The sequence below is a fragment of the Hoplias malabaricus genome, chromosome 2 (assembly GCF_029633855.1).
Source record: "Hoplias malabaricus isolate fHopMal1 chromosome 2, fHopMal1.hap1, whole genome shotgun sequence".
In the NCBI taxonomy this organism is placed as follows: Eukaryota; Metazoa; Chordata; class Actinopteri; order Characiformes; family Erythrinidae; genus Hoplias; species Hoplias malabaricus.
Genome location: NC_089801.1, coordinates 62014130 through 62028316, shown reverse-complemented (window position 1 = coordinate 62028316; position 14187 = coordinate 62014130). Strand labels below are relative to the sequence as shown.

General features: G+C 40.7%; 1 protein-coding gene across 1 annotated transcript in view; it reads right to left on the bottom strand.

The window, feature by feature from the left end:
- The window catches only part of LOC136686724 (complement C3-like), a 38175-nt gene that overhangs the window by 14299 nt on the left and 9689 nt on the right, over positions 1 to 14187 (bottom strand). The window contains exons 5-24 of the mRNA XM_066660662.1: positions 13693 to 13772; positions 12652 to 12734; positions 12439 to 12526; positions 11546 to 11657; positions 10717 to 10834; positions 9885 to 10000; positions 9022 to 9168; positions 8058 to 8246; positions 7383 to 7577; positions 6387 to 6542; positions 5515 to 5644; positions 4354 to 4425; positions 3948 to 4142; positions 3283 to 3397; positions 2822 to 2901; positions 1869 to 2008; positions 1154 to 1363; positions 958 to 1018; positions 386 to 472; positions 42 to 245 (exon numbers count right to left, since the gene is read on the bottom strand). Coding sequence (XP_066516759.1) covers positions 42 to 245; positions 386 to 472; positions 958 to 1018; positions 1154 to 1363; positions 1869 to 2008; positions 2822 to 2901; positions 3283 to 3397; positions 3948 to 4142; positions 4354 to 4425; positions 5515 to 5644; positions 6387 to 6542; positions 7383 to 7577; positions 8058 to 8246; positions 9022 to 9168; positions 9885 to 10000; positions 10717 to 10834; positions 11546 to 11657; positions 12439 to 12526; positions 12652 to 12734; positions 13693 to 13772 — 2578 coding nt within the window. The remainder of the gene's footprint in view (positions 1 to 41; positions 246 to 385; positions 473 to 957; positions 1019 to 1153; positions 1364 to 1868; positions 2009 to 2821; positions 2902 to 3282; positions 3398 to 3947; positions 4143 to 4353; positions 4426 to 5514; positions 5645 to 6386; positions 6543 to 7382; positions 7578 to 8057; positions 8247 to 9021; positions 9169 to 9884; positions 10001 to 10716; positions 10835 to 11545; positions 11658 to 12438; positions 12527 to 12651; positions 12735 to 13692; positions 13773 to 14187) is intronic.

Sequence of the window (14187 nt, the reverse complement as noted above, 5' to 3'; positions counted from 1 at the left end):
CCGGTCTTGCCGGCTCCTATCTGAATTCATATTACTCTGACCTGTTCTAATGTGACTTAGTGCTTCAGTACGTTTGTCCACGCCTATGTCTTCCCACTGGTTGGTTTTGTCCAGATAAAGTGTTGCAATCAGCGGCAGGACCATGGCCATCAGATTTTGCTCTCCACACCCTTTAGGCTCCTTAATCATATGGTCCATACCCTTTCCACTGATGGCCTCATTTACCAGCTGAGATATTGGTCTGCCTACAGAAACATCCCATAATCACAACTTCAATACAACATTTACATGCCAAATTTTAATCATATTCAATTGTAATTAATTCAACAATGTAAATGTATTGACAGAATTGCATTATGTGTTGGGAATATATATTTCGAGTTACCTCTTACAGCGATGTAAGTGAAAGCCTCAGTGCCAGGCATTTGATTGTCCAGGAAGGATCTCTTAAATTCTGATCTTTGTGTTCCACCTGGTGAACATTTACCAACAGCATTTAAAATATTTCTATATTTTGTTTGTCATTGGCCGATGGTTATTGGCTGTTTATTATATATATATCAGCATATGTATATTCAACACCTAATGCATTGCAGTAACCAGTGCAGTAGGATTAGAAAGTCCTGAAATCACATTCACACATGCACTTTTACTTGGTTCTATTTAATAATTAAAATGTGAGGTGCATGATACCCAGCACATCTTCTCAGAAATAACCTACACAAGACCAGTAAAATCCCCAGGAAATTACCTAAACCAGACCAGTGAAGTATCTGCGAAATTACTTGCACCAGACCAGCACATTACCCAAGAAATTACTCACACAGGACCCAATACAATACCTGTGATACTATCTAAAAAAGGACCCAATACATCCCAGTACACTGCCTAGGAAATCACTACTAAACTAGATCAGCACCCAGGGAAGTCTGTGTGAAAAGGGCTTCGGTGACTCACCATGTTTCGCAGGCTCTAGAATGACAGTGTTCTCTCCAGTAGACTTCAGGACACCCTGTGTCTATCATCACCACAAAGGACAATCAGGAAAACAAAGTTTGGACAGAAAATAACATTAAATAACATTAACATTTGTCTTTTTCTATTTCTCTTATATTGATCAAACCTGCTAAAAAACTAACAGTAAGCAACTCACCACTACTCTCAGATCTTTACGCACTCCATCAGACAATCCATTAGGATCTCTGGCCTTCACCCCGATGCTGTATTTTCCTGGAACAAGAGGGATGATAACGAAGGGAACAGAATGTGATGATTTTCCAGGTATGTTCACTTTGGTGCGATACCTCTTCTTGTAACTGGCCAAACTGCATATACTCTCAGTTTCCGTCAGCTCCACTTCAGCCTACAAGAAATCAAAGATTTTACATAGAAAAAAGATGTTGTAGGTTTACCATAAATATTCTGACATGCACTAATACAAATAAAGGTTCATTATTTGTTCTATGTATTCTTTTTATTTGGATCAAAACATTTACATTTCCTTTAAATATTTTCAAGGTCCTTACAAATTCACAAACATTTGAAAAGTGTTTTATTTTTTTGAGCAATTGCTAGTCATGGTGAAATTTATACCCAGTGAAGGCCAGCAGAGCATAACTGGCCTCCATCTTAGATAGTATATCAGAACTTGGCAGTTAGTATCCTCCGGTAAGCGTGTTGAGCTCCAGATTGTGGCAATCCCAGAGCAAAAAGAAGCAGGGGAGCTTCAGATGGAACTTTAAAGTCATATCAGAGTACATGTGGGCTGCTATTTTTTTTTTAATGTTTTATTCTATCACTCTGGAGAAAAACATTTACAAGCACTTTTGTTTTAAGGGTGTATCTAATAAAAGATCAGGACAAACAACCTTAATGACAGAACTTCCTAAGTTGTGAATGACTGCTTTGATTTCGATTTGCTCATTGGCCACAGCTGAATAAGGCAACTTCAGGTCAATAAAGAAGGGCTTTGCGACTATTAAATCAGTCTGATCTGCCACACAGATACCTGAGGAAAGACAGAGAAACAAGTGTAACAACACATATGACCAGAACACATTATTCCTGTAGCTCCTGAAAATCGACAAAGATTTTGAAACTACATTATACTACATCAGGGCGGCACGGTGGCGCAGCAGGTAGTATCAAAGTCACACAGCTCCAGGGGCCTGGAGGTTGTAGGTTCAATTGCCACTCCAGGTGACTGTCTGTGAGGAGTTGGTGTGTTCTCCCTGTGTCCGCGTGGGTTTCCTCCGGGTGCTCCGGTTTCCTCCCACAGTCCAAACAGGTAAGCAGTCCAAACGACTCAAAAGTGTGAATGTGTGTGTGTCTGTGTTGCCCTGTGAAGGGCTGGCGCCCCCCCCAGGGTGTATTCCCGCCTTGCGCCCAATGATTCCAGGTAGGCTCTGGACCCACCGCGACCCTGAACTGGATAAGCGGTTACAGATAATGAATGAATGAATGAATTATACTACATTACTAAATAATGTTTTTCATTTTTTTAAAAACAATATTCAACAATTTTTACATATTTCTCTAAGCTAGTGATTGCCCACCTATGTGGGGCCCATAGATGGGTATCAACAAGGTTTGTCCTTGTTTTAAAGGTTGACCCTGTATATGGATGTGACCCAATAAAAACACATGGGTTCTTAAATTCAGTGATATTAATTGTAGGGAAGCAGCATTCTCTCTAGTTTGTTTACATTCCGAAGCTCCATGCTTTTTAAGGGATCTGCTTGAGGAAAAAACGACATAAACCTTTCACTAATCCTTAAGGACTTAATTTCTGGTCCACATACACAAACACTTTTCCACATACCATAGTCTTGAGACCTGCTGATGGCAGTGACCACCCAGGTGGTGATAGACTCTGGAAGTCTCTGTTTGATTTTTTTCTGACTGTGGAAAAAAACAATAGCATGTTTTTTTTTTTTTTTTTAATGCTTCCATTAACAAACCCAACCTGAGTCAAGAGCCAACAAACAAGCTGGACAGATGATAAAGACCCATGTTCTATGACAAGACCAGTGATGTTTGTGAAATTAATCTAATTATTCAATAAAGACTGATTGTTTTCCATATCCAAGAGCGTGGAGCTAAACTAAACCCACTCAGATTATTTATAATTGAACACTAGTAAGAATATAGTCGAATGTTCACTACAAATTTGTGTACAGCTGCTCATCTACATTTCTAAAACTGCATCCATAGGTAGTTGGTTCCCTTTTGCAGCAATAACTCTAATTCTCTAATTCTAATTCTCTAAATCCTCCCACTGACCATGTTTCTCTTTCTTTGCATTCAGGGAGGTCTTCATCCAGCCACATCCAGCTCTCGGGGAACACAGAACGTGATTCGATGTCCTGAAACAGCTCATCAACATCCTCCTCCTCATCTAAAAGAGGAAGTATTCATTACACTCTACATTTGAAAGATTGACTATCTATCTATCTATCTATCTATCTATCTATCTATCTATCTATCTATCTATCTATCTTTACACTGAGTGAAAACTCTATGTCTCATCTGTTTTAGAAGTACCACCACTAAATCCCATTTTTTTTTTCTGGTGTGTGAATTCACCATCATCATATTTTTGAAACAAAGATATTGCACATGTATCTGGGAGCATCTTCAATAGTTATATTTCTCTACTCTGGTTTTTGATTAGGGCGGCACAGTGGCGCAGCAGGTAGTGTTGCAGTCATACAGCTCCTTTTCAAACCTGAAGAATTGTTTCAGGTTATTGCATTTTCCTTTAGTTTTTATGAGGTGTGAAAATTATGTGATTATTTTCCATCATAAATTTGATTACAATTAAGCTTTTGATGTGAAATGTTCCTTTGTATCTCTTGTTTTTGTGAAGCTGAAAAATAAATAAAATACAAGCAGGGTTATGTCTGACTCCTTCAGAGTCCTGTAAGTGTAATTGCAAAGGTTCTTACTTCTGGCCAGGTGCAGCTCCCCCTGAAGCGTCGCCTCCTTTACATCGGCCCGTCTCTTGCAGCAGCGGAGGAAAGCTTCGCGGCACTCCTCTCCATCCTCCACGTATTGGGCTCTGCGCTCACAGGTGTACCGTAGGCGGTTTTCCAATAATCCATCCAAGCAGCACTGCCTCAGGCTCTGATTGTAATTCCCCACTGCAGCACCAACAGGGTAAAATGGTCAGGAAGTGATTGGAGTGGTTGTCAAGATGTCTACAGACCTCTCTGAGATGTCTACACATAATTCCCAGAAAGGGATTAACTCTGGCTCTGGAATACAAAACACTGGGGATTCTCTATCCTCCAAAGACTACTTTACCATGTTATTTAAAACCAAATTTGTAACAATAGTAGCAGTCATACTGACCGAGGCTCTCTCGAAGCTGTGAAATGGTGAGCTCGCGTCGTCTTCGTTTTGGCTTGGATTGGCAAGAAAAATCTTCACCAAGGGGAAAATAAACAGAACAAAACAATGAGGGGTGTTTGGGCAGGGAGGGCAGAAACCACCCAGGGGCCAAGAAACATTTATAAACCTCAAATAGACGTCTCGTGACATACATTAGAAGCATTCAGTTGAGTTAAGGTCTTTAAAATGATTTTTGATGATGACAGCCTCTGTGGCAATATACAAGAGGTCGCTTTAGAAATTGGACTTTTACAGATACACTTTGATGGAGGTGGGAAATGTCTTTGGATTATTCATTCACTCATTCATTATCTGTAAGCGCTTATCCAATTCAGGGTCACGGTGGGTCCAGAGCCTACCTGGAATCATTGGGTGCAAGGCGGGAATACACCCTGGAGGGGGCGCCAGTCCTTCACAGGGCAACACAGACACACATACACATTCACTCACACCTACGGACACTTTTGAGTCACCAATCCACCTACCAACGTGTGTTTTTGGACTATGGGAGGAAACCGGAGCACCCGGAGGAAACCCACACGGACACGGGGAGAACACACCAACAGACAGTCACCCGGAGCGGGAATTGAACCCACAAACTCCAGGCCTCTGGAGCTGTGTGACTGTGATACTACCTGCTGTGCCACCGTGCTGCCGTCTTTGGATTATATTTTTTTAAAAATCACACCACAACAGGCCAGGCTGGTAGAGTAATAAATGTATTCGGATGCCTCTGCTCCGTCTGTGTTTACGTCTGATGAACTAATTTATCATTTTATGTTTAGATTCCTTTATTTATTTTCTCACCTATTTTTAACGCTACACTCAGAAAAAAAAGGTATGGTAGAGGTACATTATTGGTGACTAAAGGTACAAACTGTTTTGTTCCTTAAAGATACATTCCATTCTTTTCTCCAGAAGGAGAGATCCATGTTTGTAATCTTTCATTAAAGAAGTGTGTCAAAAAAAAAAAAAATATAATAAAAATCCTGGAGATGAAACGGAGTGTATGAAATCAACACAGTTGCAGTGCTTAGACAGGACTTCACCTGTAAATCAGCATCATTGTGTGACAGGATCATAGACAAAGACAAAACATCCCCTATAGCCCCTTTGTCCTACCTCTTCTCTCAGGAGTGTTTCCTGCAGTATGTGACATGAACAGGAGTCCAGCATCATAGAAAACACCCATGCTGTCCTTACCACTGCCGGCAGTACAGGCCATGTCAGACTTTTCAATGGTGTTCCAGATCTGTCGATGAGAAACAGGGGTTCCCAAGCATTTTGGGTACACATGCCCTCATTAGAAATGCCTTATGCCCTATGCTTTTAAATTAATTTTGGTCTTAAAGTTGAACTAGGTGATTTCTTTTTTCATGTTCTAAATATTGAAAATTAACTGTAAAAAATAAAGAGCACAGTAAAAATGTTGATATTTTAGCCAGTGAATCAGTCATGAAAAACTGCACTCTGAGACGGAGCCACTGAATGTGTCATTGTGGTTCACCAGCTTGTCCACTGGAGGTCGCCTTGGCTACTGCATTACTCTATTGGTCTGGATTTGCGATGGGTGACCTCTGGTGGTTAAATAGGTCAAATACAATAACAGGCAGTGAAACTGAATAGTGCACCTTTAACATTTCCTTTTTACAGTAGGTGAGCTGCGTAAAATCTCTTCCATGAAATGTCTGAACTGAAAAAAAAAATCCATATTTGTAAACTAAAATATTTAGTATTTATAGTTTTAACAGCTGCAAAATCTGAAAGGTAAACCACATTTGAAAATTAAACTGTAGAAAAACAGTCTGTCCTCTTCTCTTCTGCTTCAAATTCTGCTGATTTTTTTTAAATAAATGTTTTTCAAATTTTAATAAAAATATACATAAGACGTGCCACAACCACTGCAGTGTGTTCTCTGTGGAAGAAGTGTCCCCTTTTTTTTGACTTGGATGTATAACAGAACCACACTCGTGTGTTTGCTGGTGGTTCCTGACCTTGTCCTGTGTGAGTCTGTTCTTGTTGTTGAGGACGTAGACACCTTTATCCACAGCCACCAGGCCCACCTTTGCCTTTGAATCGCCAGTGATTTTCAGATCAATCTCATTTGTGGGACTGTATGCTGCACGAGGGTCAACCACCTCAACTTTGAGCTTTGTGTGAAGGATTACAGAGAGAGAGAGAGAGAGAGAGATCAACCGTAGGTGTCATGGTACAGTTGATGATGATTTAAGATATAAAGAACTGGGTCACTTTTACCACCAAAAAGTGACAAAACAAGAGTTGAGACAGTGATTATGATCCATTCATTCATTCATTGTCTGAAATCCTTATCCAGTTCAGGGTTGCGGTGTATCCGAAGCCTACCCGGAAGCCTACCTCCACAGGGCGACACACTCACACATTCATTCACACCTACGGACACTTTTGATTCACCAATCCACCTACCAATGTGTGGTTTTAGTGTATTTTGGAAACCCGAGCACCCGGAGAAAACCCACACAGACACGGGGAGAACACACCAAACTCCTCACAGACAGTCACCCGGAGCGGGACTTTAACACACAACCTCCAGGTCTCTGGAGCTGTGTGACTGCGACACCTGCTCTGTGCAGCGTATGTTAATAACAGCTGTGTTATAAAGCGAAATTGAATCCTTGGCGAGAACAACTTAGTGCTTTTTAAACAAAACATTGCAGCTGTTGGAAAGCATTTTTCATTTACTGCATGGAAAGCAACTGTTGCATTATTTATTCTGGACCTTAATAAATGAATATCAGAAGCCAACACAACTTTGTCTGTCTGCATCTTCTATCTGGGCAAAACCTCTTTGGAGTTTAACAAATAATATTTCATAATACGTATAGCACCGTGTCCTGGTGGAACTGTAAATCTTCTTCAGTCAGCACATATGTGTTAAGAAGGGCCTATACAGTTAAGGTTAGTGTGTTGGTGCCTAATACACAACAGATAAAGGCAAGTAGCTTACATACCGAACCCATGCACGTGTCCTCTACGTCAATCCAGACAGAGTCCGACACCACCTCATAGGCTCCCACATGGTAATACCCCACCACTCGGAAAGAGGGGAGCATTTCTTTAGTGATGAACAGTGACACAGCAATCAGGGAACTTTCTGTGGACATCTGAAACCTGGAGGCATCCACAATCCGCCCTTTACTCAGGATCTAGTTCAGACAGAAATGAACATGTGGCGCAAAGTCAGATTCCGGCTGATTCCAGAGTCAGGCTTTTAGTTTCCTTCAACCAGTTGTGTGCCATTAATTTCACACTCGCACAGTCACTCACACATACACCCTGTGGGCAGTTTCTCACATTCACTCACACACATACACACACATCTCTTGACAGTTTCACACAACTATCTACCATCATTTGGGCTATAGTATGTAACCAAGGCACCTGGAGAAAACCCAAGCAGATACAGGGTGTACACACCCCACTACTCACAGACAGCACATATCGAAGCCAGAACCCTGGAGCTGTGTGGCAGTGACACTTATTCTGTCGTTATAAAAATTTCCCATTAGTGTGTGTGAGTGTCCTGGCTGGACCAGAGGAATGGGAGGGTTGGGTTAGGAATGGAAAAATCTGTTAGGGATGGGTTGAATCTGTGGATCATGATTGTGATTCCGTAAAGTACGCACCATATAAGTGAAGTCTTGGTTTTGTATTTTACTGCTTCCAAAATTCAGCTTCAGGGTGACTTGACTTCCGACTCTCAGTTTCCCTTTAGGTACGTCAATGTGAAGGTAGTTTTGGGAACCTTCTTTGGGATTGTAGACAAGTGCTGTCATCTTGTTTTGTGCTTGTATCCCCTCTGAGACTGTACGCACCTTTGGAGAAATAGATCAGCCTCCACTTTAGTATAAGGTTTGGGCAAAAATTAAATTTATATAAGAATTATCAGAACATCCCTAATATTTGAAAATAAAAGTTAACAATTAACACGAAAACACTTTGTCCTGTGTCCTTATCTGGCTTTAGTTTGTCCTACTTTCATTATTTCTAAAACACAAACATTCTGAGGCCAAAGGTTTATTTGTTCAGTGTTACGGAAGCTAAAGCAGGCTGTACTTTGTGAAGGGTCAATTTGTTCATACATTACACACGTTTAGAAGTGTATACACACTGTCAGAAAATTTGTCACTGTGGTGGTACCCTTGAGGGTACATATTTGTACCTTTAGTCAAGGAACATAATTGTACCTTATTTTATTATAATTGTAGTTTTTAAATTATGTTGATTTCATACACCCTGTTTCATCTCTAGGACTTTTACTATGTTAACATAATAATATTACAAACATGTATCTCTCCTTCTGGAGAAGAGAATGGAATGTACCTTTAAGGAACAAAACTGGACTTTTAAACAGTGTTGTAACTTTAAAGGTACATTTACACAGTTTGTACCTTTAGTGACCAATAATGTACATCTACCATACCTTTTTTTTCTGAGAGTGCATACACTCAGTGTATGCCTCAATTATGTATAGATAAACTACATACAGAAGCAGAAAATCAGAAATAGTAACAGAATAATCCATACTATTTTACTGTCCCGGTAGTAATGCATGAAGAAAATCAACAGGTTATAGACCAGAGTCCTTACAGTGATATCCAGACTGGACATTCCTTTCTGGGTGTTGATTGTGATCTTATCAATTCCCTTCTCGTCCGTTCTCCCTTCCACGTCACCAGGGGTCACCAGTAAATTCACCTTTTCTGCAGGGGTCCCATCAGGGTTAGTCACATACACCTTATAGGAAATGATCAGAAAGTGGGATGCACTGAAGGACACAGGAATACTGAACACAAACATTATCAGCTTTATTCACTTAGTAGGTAATGATTAACTAATTCATCCATTGTGGCCTTTTCCAGAAAGTTCTCATTATATTAAATTTGACACTTAAAACATCCTCCAGAAAAGTTGGGACAGATGCATAATAAAAGTGAAAGATTTGGGCCAAAATTTGTAAAAGTAAAATCGTTGCCTGGGAAGTCTATGGTTATTTCAGCAGGAAAATGCCAGGTCTGGTATGCAGTCTGCTCTATCTCCTAAGGTGCATCATGAAGAGGAGAATCGGTGAATAGGCAATGTATGGGCGAAAAACTCCAGTGGCAGGAAAGCAACAAATGGTATCCTCAGTTCCTAAATGATTAAACTGTGTCATTAAAAGGAAAAGTGATGTAACATAGTGGGACAATTGCCTCTGTCCCAACTTTTTTGGTGTTGGATGCAGTCGTCAAATTGTAGATGTGTTGTAGATGTGGTTATTTTTACAAAAATCAGTCAAGTGGATCAGTGACAACACAGGAAATCTTTTGTGTTTTGGCGTTAAATAAAGTTTTAAGAGAATGTACATATCAAAACTCCTGCTTTAATCACGTTTTATAAAAAAAGACACTGGGCAGGCAGAATACTGCCTGTTGAATTGACAAAGAGATGAAGACATGCTCATGTTTTTGTACCCAAAAATCAAAGGGCATTCCAGGTTTGAAGTATTTGGGAGTTCTGGTGAAGAGGATGGTGTATGGTTCCTTCACTATTTGAATCCCCCTTCTCTCCGCCTCCACCATTTCACTTCCTGTAATACACAACATACAGATACATGCCACTAAGTAGCACTAACCAGTGCAAAGGAAATCTATTCATTTGACTGAAAGGGTGCATCCTATTTCACTCCTTAACCCCTACCCCTCCATTTGTGTAGGATGTGGAAATTATTGTAGGAAAAGAGAGATGGTGTGAAGCATTGGAGCAATATGGCTCTTGAAACAGAGGTATTTTCAGACACACCCCAAACAAAGGGTTATGACGCCTTGTGAATCACCAGTGAGACACTGCACATTGACCAAAAACAAATCCCAGAAATCACCGGTGTTATCTGAGTTTAAAGTTTTTTCAATGTTTCAGAGTAGCAGAGGGTGATAAAAACTGATTGTAGAACTCTTCTGAAAGCGGATGATGATCAAAACTCAGACTGGCAGAGCTGCTACAGAGCACAGCTAGTGACCTGGAAATGAAGCGCTGCTCTTTTATATTTGTGTTCTGATGAGGTTTCAGGCTTTTGAAGGGTCGTACTGTTTGGTAGGGGGAGATTTTAACAACTACACCCTGTAGCTCAACCAAATCCTTGGGGTCAAGAGGACACTCACAAACAAAAGGGAGGTGTAAAATAAGAAATGGAATTCACCCTCAAGCCGATACACTTTGATAATTAAGAGACACACACGGTCACTATCTAGACTTTGAGTTTATTGATCCCACATCGGTGAAATTCACTTACTGGACACTACTTACCAGTCTCAGTCAGGACACTGACAGATACAAACATCATTTCCCCAATGAGCTCCTCTATGCTGTATTCTGAAGGGATGTGGGACCTTTGGAACTCTGCTTTTCCTTCTCCTCTGATAATCTAGAGATTCAGACCAGACATTTCAGCAGTCTGCGTGTGCACATTACAGCAAACATCCATCCATCCATTATCTGTAACCGCTTATCCAATTCAGGGTAACGGTGGGTCCAGAGCCTACCTGGAATCATTGGGCGGGAATACACCCTGGAGGGGGCGCCAGCCCTTCACAGGGCAACACACACACTCACACATTCACTCACACACTCACACCTATGGTCACTTTTGAGTCTCCAATCAACTACCAACGTGTTTTTGGACTGTGGGAGGAAACCGGAGCACCCGGAGGAAACCCACGCGGACACGGGGAAAACACAACAACACCTCACAGACAGTCACCCGAAGCGGGAATCGAACCCACAACCTCCAGGTCCCTAGTGTGCCACCGTGTCGCCCCACAGCAAACATGTATTCGTCTTTTTTTTCAGTTATATTTTATCCCTTTAACTCTTAGTTAATATAATTGTGTTGTGGTCATTTATGAATTTTTCAATCCCCACCACATTATTGTTAAGCAGAACAGAGTTCATTTGTTTGTTTCCTTTTACCCTTTCAAAGTATTCAGAGCAACAGACAGACTAAAGGCTAAGTGTAGATTAACAAAGTTCTTCTGGATGCTCAGTGGAACTGAGAGACAGTGATGAAACAAAGAAGTGGTTTTAATGTTATGGCTGTGTATAAACACCACAAATAACAGTATGTTTATAGTCTTACATGTACTCTTTGAAGGGACTTCGGAAAGCTTATCTTTCTGGTTCCGTTCCCTTTGAGAATGACACCAAATACGACAAAAGCACTGCCTTCGACGACTTGGTCAAACAAATACCTACAGAGCAGAAAAGTCAAAATGTTAAAACCATAAATGTACATTAACCGTAAAAAAAGATCACTGGGTAAAAACGAAGAAAATGCGAACAGAGAGGAGAAAGAGAATAGAGCAAAAATGGCTAAAAGACAGAGCTTCTGCTCCTCACTCCTCACTGCTGTGTGCTCAGGTTGGGATGAACAGTGTGTGGCTCAGTGTCAATTAAAGGCAAAGTGGTCTAATGTATTTATGAAGCAGAAGGTCTTGTTCCAATATGCTAGGCTTTCTCGCTGTGCTCATGGCAGGTACACGGGACTTTGAAGGTTTTTAGACAATAAAGGAGCCCTCCAAAAATTGAAAAATATAAACAGGGATCAGGGAATTGCTCTATTCCATAGGTGGATAATATTGTTATATTTTTGCTGTAAATGGAACTGACTCTAAATTCTGAGGAATTACTGCATGAAAGTAAACACAGACATAAAGTGTTAAAAACTAAACAACTCGAGTTACAAATAAGATTCTGCGGTAATTCAAACAGTGAAAACTTACAGATGGACACATCTCTCCTTTCCCACAGGTCAACACGGTCCTGTGTTCTGAGTGAATGCAACACAAACCAGTTTTATACCATGTCTTGTTTCACAGTGTGTGGGTTGGACTGCAGATCCACACACTAATGTGGACACACACTGAACAAGAGATGTTCTTCTAAATTTGTCCTGGCAGAAAATATTCTGATGAAAGTGATCACTTATAATTTTTATATTTAAAAAACAGAAATCTCAGAGTGGGCTCTTACCTGGCCTTTATGGCAACAGTGAAGGATTTGTCTTCAATGTAGAAGTATGGCTTCTGGGGTTCCAGCTTTACTTCAAAACTGGGAAGCACTGCAGTGTAGAGTTAGAGCTCTCATTATGTGTTTAACAGTTTACTACATAAACAGATCAATGCACTCATTTTCAGCTCAATTTAGAGTTTAGACCTTATGTTAAAGACTTATGTTATCGCTTACCATACTCTTTCACTTCGAACTCTGTTGAGAAATTATTAAAAGGACGGTCCTTAAAGCTGGCTACAATCTTCCAGGTTCCCATGCTTCAACAACAAGGCACAAGATCAATCACACAAAGAATTACAAATACCATTTACAATCCTTTCATCTTTATTTCAGGGAACGACTGTGTGTAGTTATAGGGAGGGACTGTGTGTAGTTAGAGGGTGGGACTGTGTGTAGTTAGAAGGAGGGACTGTGTGTAGTTAGAGGGCGAGACTGTGTGTACTTAGAGGGAGGGACTGTGTGTAGTTAAAGGGCAGGACTGAGCAGTTAATGGGTGGAGCTCTATGCAGTTTGTTATCGAGAATGTGTGTAGATAGTAGGTTGATCGATGTGGAGTTAGTAGGTGGAGCTATGTGCAGGTAAATGGCATGGCTCTGGCTCTATGTAGTTAGTGGTTGAAGTTACACTGGGGAAAAACTCACTGAGCATAATCATTAAAGGGGACACATTATACCTCTTTTTAAACAAGTTGGAATAGGTCAATGGGTGATACAAAACATGTTCATGAAGGTCTTTGCACAAAATCACTCTGACATAAAGAGATCTCACCAGCTCTATTTTTGCCAGTTCCAGTCCCTCTTAGAATGAGCCGTTTAAGGACTCTGTCACTCTGTTTATGGCCGTGCCCCCCATCCCATGTTTACGCAGGTGAGGGTTGGTGCCAGGGTGGTTCTATACAAAAACGAGCCAACCAAACGGGTTGCAGAAGCATATGACTCCATATGACACTAAACTCAGCTGTCTCACAGAAAACAGACAGATGTTTTTTTTCATGCTTGGAGTGTTTATAGGAGCAGTACAGACCCAAATGGAAATACAGAAGCACACAAAAAGTGAGGTTTGCCTATGTCCTCTTTAAGAGAATGAGCCCTGTAGAAGTGAGTTTGCTGATATATGATCCTGTGTGAACCTATAGACACAAGAATGGTCTCTAAAATGTAGTCAGCTCTCAGTCACAATGTGAAGGCTGTGAGATGTTAGCTTTATCACACCAACCTGATGGGACTCCCCAGTTTATATGTCATAGATTTGTCCGAAGAATACGTCTGTCTTTCAATGATGATCCCTTCTGGTGTCTACAAGTATGAGACTCATTAAAAGCCAGGTATGGATCACTGTGTTTCATTCTGATTTCATACACACTGCCCGCATTTTACATTAACAGTCATTCATTTTCTTTATCTTCAGAGAAAACTAATGTTTGGGGGTTGTTGTGCCCAAACTTTTGAAAGCTTGCATAAAGCTGCTTTAACACCGAACATGGTATGTGCTACAATGTCAGCATTACTTTCCATTTGGGTGCAAGAGTGGGAGGCGATCTCTGAAGCGAGTGATGGCCAACATCCAAAAGAGTGGGAAATGTAAAATCTCCACAAAAAAAGAAAGTACTAATTCATTAATAAACTATGTCCCCACAGATCAGTTTATTTTTAAAGACAGAGGTTTTTGTCTGCGTTTTGGCCTCTCATCCACACAAAAACAGCGTTGTAG